A 19,554-nucleotide genomic window follows, 5' to 3' on the forward strand; every position below is an offset into this window, starting at 1 on the left:
AAAAATTTTACAATAATAATCAAATTTTATAATATGCTCAAATGAGTAAACTTTTTTGAAAAATTTTGATTGGTTTTTTTAGTTAAAGTAAATGATTAATATTAATTAAGTTATAAATATTTCAATTGTAGAATATTTTTAAACACCAAAAGTTACTTAAAAATGATTACTATGATTTCTATTTAAGTGATCTATTACGATAAAAATGCAAAAAAAGAAAAATATTGAGTTGTTCTGACAAATTTACAGTAAATAGTAATTGTAAAATTGCCTGACTACATATTAATCTTAACAATACATTTTTTTTTATTTCTCATAAAATTTCCTATTTAATGATTTAAATTTCAAACTTGCAAGTTGAGTTAGAAGTCATGGTAACAAATTCAATTTTATTATAATAAACTTTAAATAACCAAAAAAATGGGTTGAAAATGATATTTTGCACTGATTACTTTTAACATATTAAAAATCAAACCAGTAATAATTTGAAAACAATTTTTTTTTGTTTTTAATCATTTTTTTATCGTAATAAATCATTTCAAAAATATTAATCATTTCAAAAATATTAATCATTTCTATGTAACACTTGGTGTTTAAATATATAATTTTTTTCTTTTTTAAACTTAGTAATTCTTAAGTTACAATATTTAAATATTGTAGAAATTATAATATTTAATTATATTTTGCGTAAAAACACAAAAAATAAGCAAAAACGAATAAAACATATTAATATATATGGGTCTTTACTTTTGTAGGAGTTCGGAGACTCTTGCACCTCCTAAATCTACATTTGCACATATCAACAATAATTTATCGGTTAAGAAATTATAAAAACACAATTTTTTTTTCTATCATTTCATATTAAACTAAAATTATTTGTTATTAAAGTTATTTGAAAATAATTAAGTTAAGCTTTAAAAAGTTTAAAAATAGTTGAATAAGTTGAATCCAAAAATATTATCATTGATTACATGCCACTAGTTATANAAAGTTGAATCCAAAAATATTATCATTGATTACATGCCACTAGTTATAATTAATTAAAAGTAACCAATACCACAAAAATTACTTGAAAAAATTAACGGACATGTGTACTTTGAAAACGATATTTTCATCGTCGTCAAACAGACACTTCTGTATCTGAAAGTATCAGATATTTTAAATAAAATATTTTTTTTTAGAAAAATGTTGACCAACTTAATTAAGATGAAATATAATTACAAATAAAAAAGTTAAGCCTCTACTCTTTATTAGTTAATAAAAATTTTTGTTAGGTATAACATTTTTTTTTAAAATCATTTTATTGTAAAATGATATGATTTAAAGTAAAAATGGCGTATAAAATGTAAACAACCGCTTCTCTTGAACCTCTTTGGAAAGCAACCATAACCTCATTTATTTGTAATGCCCAATCGTCCACTAATGTAATATTAATAATTCTATGCCGTACAAACGATAACTGAAAATTGTCTCTAACATCATATCGTTAGCCGCCAACCACAACATAAAATTTAACACAAATGAAAATAAATTTTAATCGACAAATAATTTTGAGACGTTTATTCGTAAAATTACTGTTAAATTTTCGTGTTTATATTGGTCAAAGTAAATATGACTGTTCACGTGACATTGATGTAGTTTATTATTAATTTTGATAAGTATTGTAATGAATTACCTGTTGTGTTGATGTTTCTCTGAAAATAGTAGGTTTAAAAATGGTAAGTGTTTATAAAGTTTTCATATATTTTTTGTGAGATTTCGTTTTTTATCACTTTTATGGCCTATTGTGAGGCTGCCCGTAAGTAGAGGTTTTCGTGGTNTGTGAGGCTGCCCGTAAGTAGAGGTTTTCGTGGCGTGTGAGATTTCATATACAATTAAATGTTTTTTAGGACTCTCCAAGTACAAGACCTGCTTCAATGATACCTCCTCCTGCGTATCCACCTCCTTCTCAAATGGGTTTTACGCCGGGAACGATTCCTCCAGGAGCTATACCTCCAGGCTTTTTAGCAGGAGCGCCAATGGGCATTGGTCCTCCAGGAATTCCACCACCATTTATACCTCCTTATAATATGAGTATGCCAGGTATGTAATTAAATTACTTTTTTTATAGTATGTTACACTATTAAATAAGAATCTTAGTTGTTTAATTAAACAAAAAGAAGTTTTTCATAGACCCAAGAGTTGTAATCTGATAATAGGTTATTGTAAAACGCCTTAAATAGAACATTTAATTTTGGATGACACTTTTTTTATCTATTTATTAATTGTTGAAATTTATGTGAACTTAAAGTAATCTAAATATAAGTATATTTAATATAATAATTTATACTATCAAAAAATGTCAAAATTTAAGTAGTGCTAATTGTTTTTTAACTAAATCCATTATAAAATTTAACTTGATTTTTAAGAGATAAAATTTTATAAGATTGTATTTCTATGTTTATATTATATACATTAAGATACTGTCCATTTATTATATAGAGATTGATTTAATTATAATACTTTTTCTCCTAGGTGAAATTGTTGGAGCTCCTGTTTCATTTACAAATTCTATACCACAAACTCAAAAGTATGTAAAGTGATTTAAGTATTTGTTAAATTTTATTATTGACACTATTTTAGTATTTCATATGCAGTTATAAAGACTATATTTTTGTTCTAATTAGTAGAAAGAATCTCATTATTTCTATTTATTCTAGTTTGAATTCAATTATTCTGATACACTGCATCATAGAGATCATTATTTTTCTTATAACATGATAATACTATGTGCATAATTTGAGTATCTAATTGTAATACATATGTAATTTATACTTTAAGCAAATTGTATTATAAACATTTATTTATGCCAGTACTTAAGTTTACAACTGAGATTATATTTTATAAACTAATTTTGTCAGTAATGTAGCGCACTGTGTATGCAGGATTTTAAATATCAGTTTCTATCTTTACGATAATACATGTATAAATAATAATAAGTGTATATTGGGCTTTCTTTTTTATACATATTAGTCCATTACTCTGTCAGCTAACATGAATATTTTGCAAAAAAGGTTCTTGATGATATTTTAAGTAAAAACATTAAATAAGTTTAATGTATACCAAATAGGGAATTTAATTTATTTAATATATCCAACATTTCTTTTTATTATTTCAAACAAATATTAATTCAAATCAATTTTTTTTTGAAATAGAAGTGTATATATTTCTTTTAGATAACTAAATAATGTGTCATTAAGAATGAAATAAAGTAAAAACAATCTTAATTATAAATAATTATTGGAACTTAATTTATTGTTTATGAAAATAATTAAATCACTACTCTATAAGCTGTACTTTCATAGAATCCCTTCAATATATTATTTTGATTATATATGCATGTTTTCCTTTTTTTTTTTGGTAAAAGGCCCTTTACACCTTAGACTTAAAATATGCTAAACTTTGATATTAGGCCACTCACGATTCCTAATGATTTTGCTGAATGTCAGTACTACAGTGTATCTATGATTGATTTGTGGTGACACCCAAGAGAATAGGGAGACTGCGATTGGTAAGAGTTATCACAATATTGAACCATTAAATTAAAATCATTGTTAAAGTTAATAAAGTTTAAAATTTTAAAGTAATACTAAGACCTAAAAATATTTTTTTTAATTTATTCAAACTATTGTTTGAAAGAAAGCTGTTACATTGGTAAGTCATGTCTTAAAATATGTTATAGTCAATGTAATAAAACTGAAGAAAGCATAGTTTGTATTGATTTTTTTTTTTGGTTTTTAACTAAGTTTACTTGTGGTTTATTATTATTTGTTTCTTTTTGTGTACTATATTTTGTTAATATTTATTACATAGTTTTAAACTCATGCTTTACAGGAAAATTGATTGTTATTAATATTTCTTATTAATATTTAAATGCGATTTTGTGTAGTGATGAAACTAAACCTGCAAGTGATTGGACAGAACACAAGGCCCCAGATGGCCGATCCTACTATTATAATTCAGTTACCAAACAAAGTTCATGGGAGAAACCTGATGAGCTCAAATCTAAAACTGAAGTATTATATTTATTCATATTATTTTGTTGAATAATTTTATTAATTTTTTATCTTTTTAAATAGATCCTTTTAGATCAGTGTCCATGGAAAGAGTACAAGTCAGATACAGGTGCTACATACTATCATAACCTCAACACTAAAGAGTCTAGTTGGACAATTCCTCCAGAACTTGATGACTTGAAAAAAGAAATTGCTGCTGAACAAGGTCTTAGGTAATAACTTATTAGTAGCTATCATTTAAATTGAATCAAGTATATAATTATAAATCAATTATCATTAAAATATTTTTTTGACAAAACTTTCATAAAATTACTTTCTAAGTTTTCAAAGGTAAAATATAAGGTAATTATGGCATTTTCTATGAAATATTGTCATAAAAAATTAACTTTATAAGTTAGATGTTAAAAACTTACTATAATTAGTAATTACAGTCTAAACTTGTCAAAAATGTTTTAATTAAAATATAGAATTCTTTGTATTGTTTGACAATAATCTATTATTTTTATTTATTTATTTTTTGTAAACAATTAAATGAAATGAGATCTGGTAGGTTATTAATATATGAATTATTTTATTTTCAACATAATTCTAGTTTATTTTACTTTTTTATTTTGGATTTTTTAATTTTTATTATAATTTTTTAAATGAAAACATATATGTTTAACCAACTAAAAATAAGAAAATTTTCAGTCATTAAAAACTTTAAAACCAGTATTTTGCAAATTATTAATATTTAAATATAAAGACTAGAGGTAAAGCGAAGATGTGTTTAATATCAAAGGTATTATGAGTAGCACTACTCTTCCCACCTTGGTAAAAAAATAGTGATATCTCTGAAAATACTGATTCAAAAGTTGATAACGACCAATCATTTTCTTATTAAGTTAATTAAACATATAAATTTCTGTTGAAAAAATAAAAAAATAAATTGATTAAATTTTAGGAAAAGAAGAGAGAAATAGAACAATTTTTTTTTCTTTAAATATTCTATGTTTTACTTTTTTTTTTTTAATACTATTTAAATCATAATTAAATAATTGCTCTGTATATGAATTTTAAAACTATAATATATGATTTATACATTTTAAGGATAATTTTCAAGGTTACATCAATTATTAATTTAAAACTGTAAAATATTTCAGTCAAACTCCATTAATACAGCAGTCTATTGAAATACCATTAGATCGAGGATCAGATAGCTTGGGTAAACATTTAATTATTATAATAATTACTTTATGATTTTAATTATTGAACTTGTAATATTTTTTAGATCTTGGATCAGCAATGGACCAAGCTATGGCAGCTACATTAGCATCTATAGCTGTTCCAGATGAAAGTAAACCAGTAAATAATGTTTCAAGTAAAGGAAATAAATCAAAAAACCAAGTTTCTGAGGTGCCAATTTTAAAAAATAAACAAGAACTTATTGAAGCATTTAAAGATCTTCTAAAAAAAAAGGTATGATTTTATTAAAATGTAAGTATTAGTTCCAATCATAATCTTTTTAATATGCTAAATATAAAATATGAATAATTTAATAAAATTTAAATCTTAAAAATTATAAACTTATTAGATTTAAAAAGTGTTATATTGAATATTATAGTGTATTTAATTTTAATGTAATTAAACTAATCAAAATGTATATTTAATGATCATCAATTCAGTAAAATTATCTAATTTAAAAATTATATTATAATACCTTTTGTTATGAATTTTTCTTGAGCTTAGGTGTGGCTTATAAATAACAAGACTTTTATTCTTATAAAACCATAACTATATTTGTAATTTTTCATTACAAAATTTCATTGCATGTAATGACTTTTTTCAACAAATCAGGTAACTTTCTATTGATTCAAAAATGTCAATGAAAATTAGTTTTCTACTATCTTTTTGTTCCTGAAACAGGTTATTAAGCATCAATTTATACTTGTCATGTATAATTGGTTATGTAAAATTTGTCAAAGGGACTCCTTATCAATGTTAACTATTTCAGCTATCATTCTAATTATTCTTATTCTTTAAAATGTTACCGTCAGTTTTTGATTAGCATGGACATCCCACAGGTTGTGTTTGTATTGAACTTTATCATAACCTTCAGTAAATTGTTTATGCTATTCAAAATAACATAGTATTGACATAAAAACATCTCAATATATATCTGTCAATAAATGTAAGCTTTACATTGCAGATTTTAAGATTTTATGCAAAATTTTAAATTAATATTCTTTTTAAATATAGTTTTAAATAGCCACATATCATAGTTTTCAGTCTTAAAAATCCTTTTTTGTATTCAGAATAAGTATTCGAAAAAATATTGAATATGTATATAAATGTAAAAAAAATATATATTTTTTTGAACACTTGAAAAATTACTTTGAGAATATTAAAAAAAATAGTCTATTTATTATAAAGTAATTATTATAGTTAATAACATTTTTATGAATACTTTTAACAAATTTACAATAAATTGAACTGATATATTATAATGGATTTCTTCACGTGACAACTGAGTACAACAAAATAAGTTTTATTGAAGGATTAAGTTATTTATAAAATAAGAAAAAATAAAATAAAATAACTATGTAATATAAATATGATTTATGTCTAAAAGTTACAAAAATAAATGGTAACATAAAATATACAATATTTTTATAAATCAGTCAATTTTAACAATAAACTAATATAATTGACATACTGACATTTTCAAAATACAGTTTGCTAAATACTGATAAATGATAAATCAATATTATTTGCATAAGAAATTATAAAATACCTTCAACAATTTTTTTTAAATTTATTTTGATTAAACAGATATTCTATAAGTTAACAGTATTTTAATAATATAAAATGAAAATACTAAAAAAAATAATCAGAATGCTGTAAAAATACAGACAAAATATTAAAATACTTTATAATTTTTTGTATTCATTTTAATACTTTAATTTGAAATTTTCATAAGGCTACTAGTTTTCTTGGTCAATAAAAAAATGGTTTCATCAAAATGTATAAACGCATGAAATTATAAGCCCTAATGAGTATTTAAACAAATAAATATCTTACCCCTAGAACTTTAATATATAATTTTTTTTTTCTTGTATTAATCTTAACTACTTGAAAAGAATTAGATTCAATTTTTTTTTTATTGTATTCTGTAAAAAGACAGCCTATAAAAACTTATTTTTATATTATGGGAAATAACAACCTTGAATTTAAATATTAGCACTACTTTATTACTAATTTTTTTAACACTTCATAACAAATATTTAGTTTTAATAGTTTTATAAATAAATTTTTTTTTTTTTTTTTTAGAATATTCCAAGTAACGCATCTTGGGATCAGACTGTAAAAATAATAAGTCGCGATCCACTCTATCCCCAAGTAAAAAAACTTAATGAAAAAAGACAATTATTTAATGCATATAAGACTCAAAAACAAAAAGATGAAAAAGATGAGCATCGGCTTAAAGCAAAAAAAGCTAAAGAAGATTTAGAAAAATTCTTTATGAAAAATGAAGATGTTACATCTAAAACTAAATATTATAGGTTAGAAGAAAAGTATGAGCATTTAGATGTAAGTATAAATGTAATTTATTTTTCATAGCATAGTTCAATATTCAGTAATATTTAAATTATTTTTCATTAATAAGTTCCAATTATTATGCAACATATATGTACAAAAGAAGAAATCCAAAAATGTTATTGGGTCTTCTTTTGACTCATTATATTTAAGGAATGTTCTTTTTTTTATATTAACCCTTAATATTAAAACTTAAATTATTAGTTTTTTGTAGCTTTAATTGTTTTTTATAATCACTTTTAATAAAAATTTTCGAATCAATAACTATACTATTTATATATGAAGTAATTATGAATGATCAAAATATATATTTAAAATTATGGTTTGTTTTGTGTATTCAGAAAAATAATTCTTTTTATTTTTCCTAATTTGTTCTATAGATTTTTATATACTGTAATTAATAGTAAAAATTATATACTTGGTTGACATTAAAGAAACATGATACTTAATTGCTAATTTCAATTAATTAAATTGTAGGGTAAACTGACTTGGTACTGTGTTTTTTTTTAGCCGCACACTGCTATTAATCAACCTACACGAAATGTGTATTGGGTTCATCTGAATCTTAAGTACGCATTGGCCTTGTACTGTTACAGTATCTTAGATAGTACAATCTAATATTGTACCCTGTATCTTTTTTCACATGATATCTGATATACTTTTGATAACTGAACATTAATTTCCAGCCATGTTAAGTGGTTTCAAATGTTCAGTATTTTCATTGTGATGCATATAGAGGACAGTCTTCCTTCCTATTAATGATAGTGCATTGTGCAATTTGGAGTACTACATAATCTATCAGTACCTTATATTTTAAGATCTAATCTTGTACTATGCCTCCTTTAATCACATAATTTTTAGTATACATCCCAAGACTATCATTTCCAAACAACTATATCAAAACTTATATAAAATTCTTTTATTAAATAACAAAATATATCAAATCTAAATATGTAGGATTTCAAATTTGAGAATTCTAATAATTATATTTTAATTAATATTAATTTAAAAAATTTAGATATGGAGAAATGTATCTGAAATAGATCGCCGAGATGTCTATGATGATGTAATGTTTAACTTAGCTAAAAGAGAAAAAGAAGAAGCTAAAGCACAAAAAAAACGTAATATGAAACAACTAGCTGCATTATTAGATTCAATGACAATTGTAGACCATACTACGACTTGGCATCAAGTCCAAGAAATGCTTCTTAATAATCAAAATTTTGTCAATGATCCACATTTACTAGGTAAATTTATATGTATAAATTATGTACAAGGTGTCTCGAACAGATTGTTATAACTTTTGACACAATTATACAGCAAAATTATTATTTTGTTTAAAAATAATTATTTTTTTAGACTATATTAAAGAATTTTTTTTTAAATTATTTATCACTAATAAAAAAAACATAAAAACATTTATTTCAAGTTTAATTTTAATTTTAAAAAAGATTTTTTAGTTCCTATTTTTACAAGAAATTTTAGAGAGTTAATATCAATTTTTGGATAAGTACTCATTGAGTTACAGTCATTTTAATACATAGAGTTAGTATGGAACACTGGCAGAGTATATGTTTACCACTGCAAGTTGCACCCACCTTCACTACATACCCATTGTTTGTATTAAAACTCTTAAAGCTCGATGACTGATAGTGCTATAATTGTTATCAATCTATCAAATTAAATATATATATATATATATATATATTAAACTAAATAATTTGCATTAAAAATAATCTAAGAAGGCAATAATTATTTTAAAAAAAAGTTTTACAAAATGATAATTTTATGAAAATGTATAAGCATTTTCAGTTAGGTCTGAGACACTCTGTATAGTGTGATTTATTAAGAATACTAATCCAAATTTTTTTGTTAAATATTAATTTTTTATATAAACAAAATATCAAATTTATTGTGAAAAAAATATACTAGAGCTAACTTTAAAAATTTAAATTGGAACCTATTATTATTTCTTTTCCTATTAAATGAAAATATAATAATATTTAGATTATCAAAAGCAGTTTTGTATTAATATTTTTTGAGATATTAGTATTTACCTAGAAATTATTGAAAATTTTAAATGTTAGTAAAAAGAAAAAATCAGGTCCAAAAAACTATTTTTTTTCTGACATTGACTTTAACAAAAGAACAATCAATTGAAAAAAAAATTGTAAAAGCAATGTTGTTTGTAGTTTTTTAAAAAAATTTATCTTATAATGTTAAAAATAGGAGTTTATAAGAAATAATGTAAGAATAAAAAATTATAAATAAGGATTTTTATCCCTGAGAAGACTAAAAAAAAAAAAATTATTTAACTACATATTGTAGTTTTTTGAATCTAATATTTTTTCTCCTTACAAACATTTAAAATAATTTTTGAGAAAATGGGTGTTTTACCAGATTTTGATCACTCTGTATATATATGTCTCATACACATATATAAATATATATTTAAATTATATACTTGAATTGAGTGTATTTCATGTTTATTTTTAATGTTTTTAAAAATTCAGCTATGGAAAAAGAAGATGCTTTGACAGTATTTCAGGATCACATTCGTGAACTAGAAAAAGAAGAAGAACATGATAAAGAAAGGGAAAGAAGGCGCAGGAAACAACAGGAGCGTAAGAACCGTGATAATTTTGGAGTATGTATTTAAAAAGGGAAAAAAAATTTTGTAAATATTTTGACTTAAATAAATGTATTTACTTCTAAGTAGAAATATGTAAGTTCTAAAAATAAACTTTTTTCACAAATGCCAACACATTTGACGTTATAGGTAACTAAAAATATTTTAGAAAAAATGATACAAGTCAACTAAAATTACATGGTACCACATTTCCCTCAGCCTCACATCATATTATCAACTTATAGGAAGTATATCGGAATCTGAATAATAAATGCACAGTGACCTTGTGATAATGTTTGTCTCTATTACACCTTGGATCGCAGATTCTAATTTTGTACGATGTTTCTTTTTTTCATATGATTTCCAGTATACTTTTGATAACTGATCATTAATTTCTAGCCATGTTAATTGGTACCCAAATGTTTAGTTTTTTCATTGTGGGGCACGTATAGAAGATATCCTGCCTTCTGACTAATGATAGTATTCCAGTGTACATTTTGGGGATAGAGTTGACATAGTACCATGTTACAATCAGACACAGATCACATTATCAAACTATAAAAAAATGTAATGAGTTCTGGCTATTTATCATGGAGACCTAGTAGTAAGATTTTTCTCTCCTATGGTTAACCAAAAATCTAGATATATCCATATCTAAAAGTCTAATCCTGACAAGGATTGAAAAAATACCATTAATTCAAACAATTTGGATTACAGATTGGATTTATTAACGTAAAATTAAATGTAACTACTTATAAAGTAAAACAATCTTTTTGTATTACATAATAAGTATTAACTTAACATCTTTAATCATTAACTTGTTAATTATTATTTTATTTTATTTTATAATGGGTATGTCATTATTTATTTAATTAAAAATGCAAAAATATGCTGAGGTTCCAATCTTATACCATTTCTTTTTTCATAAGATTTTTGGTACATTTTTGATGATTTGTTGTGTCAATAATAAATATGGGCTTTATACTATTATACATTTTCTTATTATTTTTATATTAATTATTACAAAAATAGTTATTAGTATTTCCATATCATTGCTATTATTTATTTTAAAATGTATAAATACAAATACAATTTATTTATGTTACTGCAAATTATGAATTGAACCAGATTTATATGTATTGCTCAAATACTCAGTCATTGACAATAGTTTTTAAGTAATTAAAGTTTATCTTGATATCTATACAACAATATTTGTTTTATTAAGTTTTTTTATTGTATATTTGAAATTTATTACAGTGGTATTTAGATATTATATTATATGAAGTATTTTACTTACAATTTTTTTTAATTAATTAAACTTATTGTTGGGGTTCAAAATTTCCTAATACAAATTTTTTTTTTTATATAGTCAAATTATAATAGAAATAGGTAGAGGAGGTTAAATTAATCAGAAAACCATAGGCATAAATAATGCCTATGCATTTTAAGTCAAATATTTTTTTTTATTTTTATTGATTGCAAAATTATAACTAATTATAGTTAAGTTAGGAAATTTAAAAATGTTTAATTTGTGATAACCACAAATATATATATATATTTATTATAATTGTAGATGTTTTTGGAAGAACTTCACCAACAAGGAAAATTAACATCAATGTCTTTATGGAAAGAACTTTATCCTATTATTAGTACTGATATTAGATTTTCTGCTCTTCTTGGACAACCAGGTATTTTATAAAGAACTTGAACTTAAAAAAATTTATTTATACATTTTTGATATTATATATCACAATTTTTTATTTATAGGTTCAACAGCTTTAGATTTATTTAAGTTTTATGTCGAAGATTTAAAATCAAGATTTCATGAAGAAAAGAAAATTATCAAAGATATTTTGAAAGAAAATTCATTTGTTGTAGATGTAATTTTAGTTTATATTATTTAATTTACTTTCTACAATTGCGTTAATTTTTTTAGATAAATACTACATTTGAAGAATTTGCACGTGTTGTATGTTTAGATAAACAATCGGAAACATTAGATGCGGGTAATGTGAAATTGGCATATCATGGTTTAATTGAAAAAGTAATACAGTTAACAATCACTATAAATAAATTCTTGTTAACACATTAAATTATATATTTGAAGGCAGAGGGAAGAGAGAAAGAGAGGTTACGGGAAGAAACAAGAAGACAACGGAAATTAGAAACAACCTTCCGCGCATTACTTAAAGAAATGGATGTTGATTATAAATCAAATTGGGATGATCTTCGTCCAAAAATTGAAAATCATCAAGCATTCCAATCCATTTCATTGGAGTCTGAAAGACTTCGTATTTTCAAAGTAAAATTTGTTTTATTATCCTAATAAGCATAAGAGTTATGCATAATATTGAGCTTTGAAGTAATATATATATATATTTTTTTTTTTTCAGGAATTCCAAATTGATACTGAAGAAGTTTGTAACCATCACCATTCTAAAATGAAAAAATCTAAGAAAAATAAAAAACATAAAAAGAAATCCCGATCTAGATCATTGGTATATTAAGTTATATATANCATAAAAAGAAATCCCGATCTAGATCATTGGTATATTAAATTATATATAAAAAAAAAAAAATTGTTATTATAATACATATTTTAAAAAATTATTTAAGGATTCTAGTGATTCGGATTATAAACAAAAGAAAAAGGGAAAAGAAGAGTCACCTGAAATAAGTGATGCAGAAAGCCGAAAACGTAAATATAAAAAATCAAAAAAAAAGAAACACTCCGAAAGCCCTCGAGCTAGATCTCGTTCTAGGGTAAATTATTTTTACATATAAATTTTTATTTGAAAATTAGTTTCTAGTATTTTACTCAAAAAATTTTTGAAATATTATTTCTTATGAGGAATAATATAGACTATCAAAATGATATTTTTGACTAAGAGAAATTTTTACCAAAAATTAAAAAGTCTGATTTTATTCTTCTTAGTGAAATTAACATTATATTAAAAAAATCCACAAACATTTTCTTTTTTTGCGCATTTAAAATTAACTTTCAAAACTGTTAAATGTTTTAATTAAGGAAAACGTTAGAATTTCTATTAAGAATTGTTTTCTATATATACAATAATTTTCTATAATTGAAATATTTTAAGAAAAATAATAAATTGTAATAATTATTTGAGTTCATAATTTTAAACAAAAAATTGCTTAAATGCTTGGAGCGTATTATTAACTGTGTCTAATGTAATATCTTTGAAAAATTAAACCTACAATAAAATTTAATAGCTTATTAAAATTTTAAATTTAAATTAAATTATAATTTTAAAATCTTAATACAAAGTTACTATTTTATTCAATTTTTTTTAAATTTTCAATAATATAAAAAAAATAAATTGAAAAATTAAAATATTTATATATATATAGTAAGTTATTATAGTTGAGTTATAAATTTTTAAATGACAATATTAATTTTCAACATTAAATAAAGCTCCTATATTAACTAATTTAGTGGATACCGTTATTTTAAAAGTTAAACATTTTAATTATTATTAATAATGTTCTATAATTGAACTTATATGCAAAGTGAGTTTTAATTTTGTTTTTTTTAGTCTTCGAGTTTAAAAAAATCTGATGTAGAAGAAAAAAAAACTATTAAAAAAAATCATAAATCATCTGAATACAGTGATGATGATTTAGAGGCAAAGAGAAAAGCATTGCTGGCTCAATTACATGACGAAATGAACTAAATTATTTTTTTATGTACATATTCTCTTAGGTAATATGTTTTACACACCATTTGATTTATTTCGTGAATAAATTTTATTAATAAGTAATGTGGCTCCATAAAAGCAGTTTTGTTTTTTCTATTTCCTTGAGATTTTTATTTTTTAGTTAAAAAAAAAAAATGTTTCATAAAAATATGTCTAAAATTACTATTTAAAATTATGTAGTAATTTTATATTAAAATAAACATTTTTTATCAAATAGTTAATATAGGACATTGAAAAATTACATTTATAGATCAATTGAATTATTGTAATGGATATTTTATGAGAAAAATATTGATTGTTTAAAAATTGAAGTGATCAAAATCTATCAAATTTAATTTTTTATCAGTGTAAATTCATAGTCCTGTACTCTCACTAAATTTCANACATTTATAGATCAATTGAATTATTGTAATGGATATTTTATGAGAAAAATATTGATTATTTAAAAATTGAAGTGATCAAAATCTACCAAATTTAATTTTTTTATCAGTGTAAATTCATAGTCCTGTACTCTCACTAAATTTCAAAATTACATATTAGATTTTAGGATAAAATTGGTTGTATTCTATTGGAGAAAATTTATTTGTACTCCCTAAAATAAAATTTGAATTATATACTCGAAATGACTATTTAGTGTTAAGGATTTACCTTTTTCAGTCAATAGTTTATAAATGAGGAATATGTGTTGAATAATCTATAGTCATTTAATTGTGCTATTTCTAAAACTAAAAGATGGCTTATATTTCTATAAGATTATCAATCATATTTTAAAGATTACTTATTATGGAAATTTTCACTAAAAATTTAATGAAAACAATTAAAATAAACTAATATTAAAATTTTAATTGTTTTTATATTCTACGAATAATATAAATATAACTTGTTTGATATAAGTAACAAGAAATAAAAAATTTCATTATAATCATTTAAATTTTCTCTATAAAGATAATTATTGTTCACAATAATAATGAGATAAAATATATAAGCAAACAAAAAGATTGGTGTAGCAAGTACTTAAAAAAAACGTCAAACATTATCATTTTGATAATGATAAAATCGTAGTAGAACTATTATATATGTCCTCTATGAAGGACGTAATTTACCGCTTAAATAACGGATGATTGATAACACTTGATAAATTTGTTTGTNTAAAATTGGTTGTATTCAATTAGAGAAAATTTATTTGTATTCCCTAAAATAAAATTTGAATTATATACTCTCGAAATGACTATTTAGTGTTAAGGATTTACCTTTTTCAGCCAAAAGTTTATAAATGAGGATTATATGTTGAATAATCTATAGTCATTTAATTGTACTATTTCTAAAACTAAAAGATGGTTTATATTTCTATAAGATTATCAATCATATTACTTATTATGGAAATTTTCACTGAAAATTTAATGAAAACAATTAAAATAAACTAATATTAAAATTTTAATCGTTTTTATATTCTACAAATAATATAAATATAACTTGTTTCATATAAGTAACAAGAAATAAAAAATTTCATTTTAATCATTTAAATTTTCTCTATAAAGATAATTATTGTTCACAATAATAATCAGATAAAATGTATAAGCAATCAAAAAGATTGGTGTAGCGAGTACTTAAAAAAAACGTCAAACATTATCATTTTGATAATGATAAAATCGCAGTAGAACTATTATATACGTCCTCTATGAAGGACGTAATTTAACTCTTTAACAACGGATGATTGATAACACTTGATAAATCTGTTTGTTAAAATGTGTATTTTTCATGGTAGAAAAATAATTAATAGAACTTTACAGCACTTATCTACATTTTTTACAAAAAACCAAGTTTTTTTTATATAAAATTGTCCTATTTAAACCTTATTCAATATTTTATTAGTCATTCATTTAGCACTTATCATTATTTCTGGGCATATTGTTCTAATTGTGTAATAATATCTTAGTTGTTCATAAGTTAATTTCAGATAAAGTAAAATTCAATCTATTCCATTTATCAAGATATAATGATAATCTTTAAATTAGTAATTTGCTTTTTGTGTTATTCAGAATGCCACTTTGATTTTCCAGAAAAATAATTTAAACTACTATTTTAGTTGATTTTTTAAATATTTCATTAATTAAATTAGATTTTTAAATCTTATACTGTAAAAATTTAATGCCTTTAATTTCTTTGTAAATACACATTTCTCGTTTCTTATAAATAATAATCATGTCCAGTATACAATATGATTAATACATAAAAATTTGCATTATGAAATAATAATTATAATATTATAATATTAGTTAACAACATTTAATCAGTATTTAAAAACAAAAACATAGCCATTTTTAAATTGCATTTTCACAAAATTTAAACAACTATATTTATGCTGTTTATTATGCCATCATAGGTTTTTTTAATACAATATTTAATATGAAATATATACATCGGAATGGGATTCATTTAAAAAAATCATTAGGAAATTTTTTGTTGATAGAAAATAATTATTTTTGATTGTTCAATTACTTATTATTGGAAAGTAAAGTATCGAATAAATTCGAAAGGCCATCAGCATAATCATTGAAACATTCGGTAGCTGTAGCTTCATCGAATCCAAACATACTACCTATGGATACACAAGCTTCCCTCATTGACTCTCTATTTATATTTCCTAATGGATCGCGACCCTGGTGACTAGAATTGTTATAGTTCCACAACGCCTCGTAAACATTGAAAAGTATTTTTCCGAGATCGTAAGTGTTATTTTGATTTTCGAACGTTATTTGATGTTCTGTAAAATATATAGCTGCAAACAGTAATATTGCCCTAAGGCGACTTGAATTCAAGAACTTTGGCATTATGTTGTTCAAATATAAAGACGTTAACATGCGCAACATTTTAAAATTGTCTGCTTGAAGAACCTTTATGAGGGTGTCATTGCAAATGTTTAAACTGTCATTTATACTTCCTGTTTGGAACGACTCAACTACAGTTAAAATGTTATTAAATGTAGAATTCAATTCGGATAAATTATAAAAACTGAAGATCAATTTAAGCTGCTCAATTCTCTCTTTGATGTTTTCATTAGTTATAGTAGAAGTAAAGACGTCATATAAATTGTGATGTCTGTTAAATTCATCATCAACTACAATGTCCCTTAATAGTTCTAAATCTGAGCTCGAAATCAACGAGTTCAAAATTTCAACAAATGTAGTAAAATCATTATATCCTATAACTTTACTGTCTTGTATATTATTTACAATTACAAATACTAATATAAAACTAACATTTTTAAAAAACATTTTTTAATGTTGAAGAATAATCAGTCAGGTACTATCGCACTTTAAAACTATTTTAATAACTTATGTTATATTTAAATTTTTATACTAAAAATTTCGTTCAACATATAATACTGTATATAAATAAATTATTTCATAGTAATTTAACAAATAAATTTTCAACCTTATGTTTAAACATCGATTATGATTTAAAAAAAAAAACTTGCATATAAAAAACATTTTAAATATGTTTTAAAATAATGTGAGTTCATTTAAAATAAAAGAATCTATTTTTTTTTTTCTATAAGTCGGGGCGCTGGACTATTTTTTATATGGAAGAGGGAGATTTAATGACTAAAACTCGGTTCCCTTGATCCCTACTAAGCTAAAAAGCAGGTTAAGCTATTTTATGATGGATTTTGGTTATCATATAAAAAAAATCCAATAATTATAAATTTTACTCTTAATAATACATATTTTATTTTTATTAAATTATTAATAAATATTGATAATATAATAAAATATAGTTAATAGATTAATTACATTTTTTTAGTTATTACAATAAATAAAAAAAAAATTACCTTATTATAAACTTTAAAAACTGTTTAGTTAAATTTATCAATATTTTTAGCAGAAGAACTTTAATAAAATCGAAATTTAGAAATATATAAATTAAATACTGAAAGTAGAACAAATTTAATCTTTGGTGAAAATTTTATTTTAGTAATAAAATTCTTAAAACATAATATTGGGATACTCACAAAATCTGAAATAGATTTTTAGCTTCGATGAGAAGCTGAGAAGGTTTTAATTTTTCCATGATGTTTTTTAGCTTCTTTAAACTTTGATACAAATCAATAGTTAATTTCGCAATCAAGGGTTAATTGTTAAGTCAATGGTTTTGTGGAAGTGTAGTGTATTTTGCTGATTGTTGGTAATAATTTTGCCAACTATAATACCTTAATGAGTAAAGTAATCGACAATTCTAAAAATACCAAACACAGCTTTATTGAAAGTATAGGGTATGTTACACATCTCTTACTTTTTTATGATATCACCTTTATTTACACTGCATCGATACACACTAATTTTGGGTGAACTTCTAATTTCTCAGTTGTAGCTTCTATGCCAAGCTGAGAAGGTATTAATTTTACAATTATATGGTTTTTTTTCTGTGTATGTTGCCACTTCTTCTCAGCTCTGACTGAACCGATTTCTTTCAATGATACGTCACAAGATCACACATCGTATCTAGTTGAAGACTAGAAGAAAAAGTTTCCCTTATTTTCTGTAAATGGCGCAAATCCTCCAAAAATTTATAATTTTAAAAATTGATACATTTCGATATTTTTTTCACTTTTTTTCCTAAAAATTGCCATAACTTATTAAAAAATAAATAAATAGAAATAATTTTCTTTTATATTGAAACCTTAAGTAATTGCCTTTTATTTGATACAATATTTGTGAAAATCTGACAAGAAGGGATTCAAAATAGCAACTTTTTCGACTTAACTTTTGAAAATAAGGACATCACTTGGGAGAGATGAAACGTCATCACGTCTTATGGCCGGTTTACTCAACTGTACAAATTTTCAGTTCCGATAGTAAGTTTCAACCCAACCAAATCTAATCGAACGGACAAAATATACTTATATGTTTATTTTGTGGTTCTATTAAGTCTTTTAATTTCTATTATTTTATTCTATATTAAAAATAGTGTTTGGTATAATACATTTGTGTTATAAATTTCTTTTAAGATACATTTTTACTAGATTTAAAATGGTTTTGGGTCTCCTCAGTCTTTTATATTATATTATATTTAATATAATTTTTTTTTGCCTTTTAAATATATTGATTTGGCAATTAAAAAAAAATATATATTTAATTTATGACAATGTTTTGAAATGTCTGATAACTTATCTAATACCAGATTTAAAATGTAAATTAAAAGCATTCTTACGATATTTTTTCTATAAGTTATTTGACTTAAAAGCCAAAAATTTATGTGAAAATTTGTCATATTTATCATTTTGCTATAATTTTTTCAAAAATACATTGATTGGATTGAATTTTTATAAGGTATTCCAGTGACAATGTGCTTTCTTTTAAAATATTTTCTGTATAAATTCAATGGAAAACCTAAGTAGAGGAAAATTTTAAAAATAAAGACTACTCTCGCATATAAAAAAAATTTTTTGAACTTAATTTTTGAAAATGTTTTGGAACGTCTAACAACTTTTAACCTATATAAAATAAAGGTTTTTGAAGTGTACTACCATATTTATAAAAATATCCAGTCCATAATTGTGCTATTATGTAAAATC

The 19,554-nt window shown here is 22.8% G+C and overlaps 1 protein-coding gene and 1 long non-coding RNA gene across 2 annotated transcripts; one reads left to right on the top strand and one right to left on the bottom strand.

Annotated features, from left to right (window-relative positions):
• Window positions 1-1,477: 1,477 nt before the first annotated feature.
• LOC126904253 (pre-mRNA-processing factor 40 homolog B) lies at window positions 1,478-14,042 on the top strand. Its single transcript, XM_050683128.1, has 17 exons — window positions 1,478-1,718; window positions 1,890-2,082; window positions 2,515-2,569; window positions 3,929-4,055; window positions 4,119-4,267; window positions 5,198-5,259; window positions 5,326-5,513; window positions 7,365-7,625; window positions 8,650-8,878; window positions 10,145-10,278; window positions 11,834-11,948; window positions 12,028-12,140; window positions 12,197-12,304; window positions 12,368-12,562; window positions 12,654-12,758; window positions 12,877-13,023; window positions 13,818-14,042. The coding sequence occupies exons 1-17, from the start codon at window positions 1,716-1,718 to the stop codon at window positions 13,953-13,955; spliced, it is 2,322 nt and encodes a 773-aa protein (XP_050539085.1). The 5' UTR covers window positions 1,478-1,715; the 3' UTR covers window positions 13,956-14,042.
• Window positions 14,043-17,769: 3,727 nt separating this feature from the next.
• On the bottom strand, window positions 17,770-19,019 carry LOC126904496 (uncharacterized). The gene is made up of 3 exons (XR_007703763.1): window positions 18,660-19,019; window positions 18,273-18,595; window positions 17,770-18,215 (listed from the first exon to the last, which is right to left on the bottom strand). It is a non-coding gene; the product is annotated as an uncharacterized LOC126904496 (long non-coding RNA).
• Window positions 19,020-19,554: the final 535 nt, after the last annotated feature.

This window comes from Daktulosphaira vitifoliae, unplaced genomic scaffold, assembly GCF_025091365.1.
Source record: "Daktulosphaira vitifoliae isolate Bord-2020 unplaced genomic scaffold, ASM2509136v1 Scaffold_4, whole genome shotgun sequence".
Taxonomy (NCBI): Eukaryota; Metazoa; Arthropoda; class Insecta; order Hemiptera; family Phylloxeridae; genus Daktulosphaira; species Daktulosphaira vitifoliae.

What these genes read in the sequence shown, in the direction of transcription:
- LOC126904253 (XM_050683128.1), top strand. An exon ending in AGAACCGTGATAATTTTGGA is followed by an intron (nt 10,279 to 11,833) that starts GTATGTATTTAA and finishes TTATAATTGTAG; the next exon opens with ATGTTTTTGGAAGAACTTCA. An exon ending in GAGCTAGATCTCGTTCTAGG is followed by an intron (nt 13,024 to 13,817) that starts GTAAATTATTTT and finishes TGTTTTTTTTAG; the next exon opens with TCTTCGAGTTTAAAAAAATC.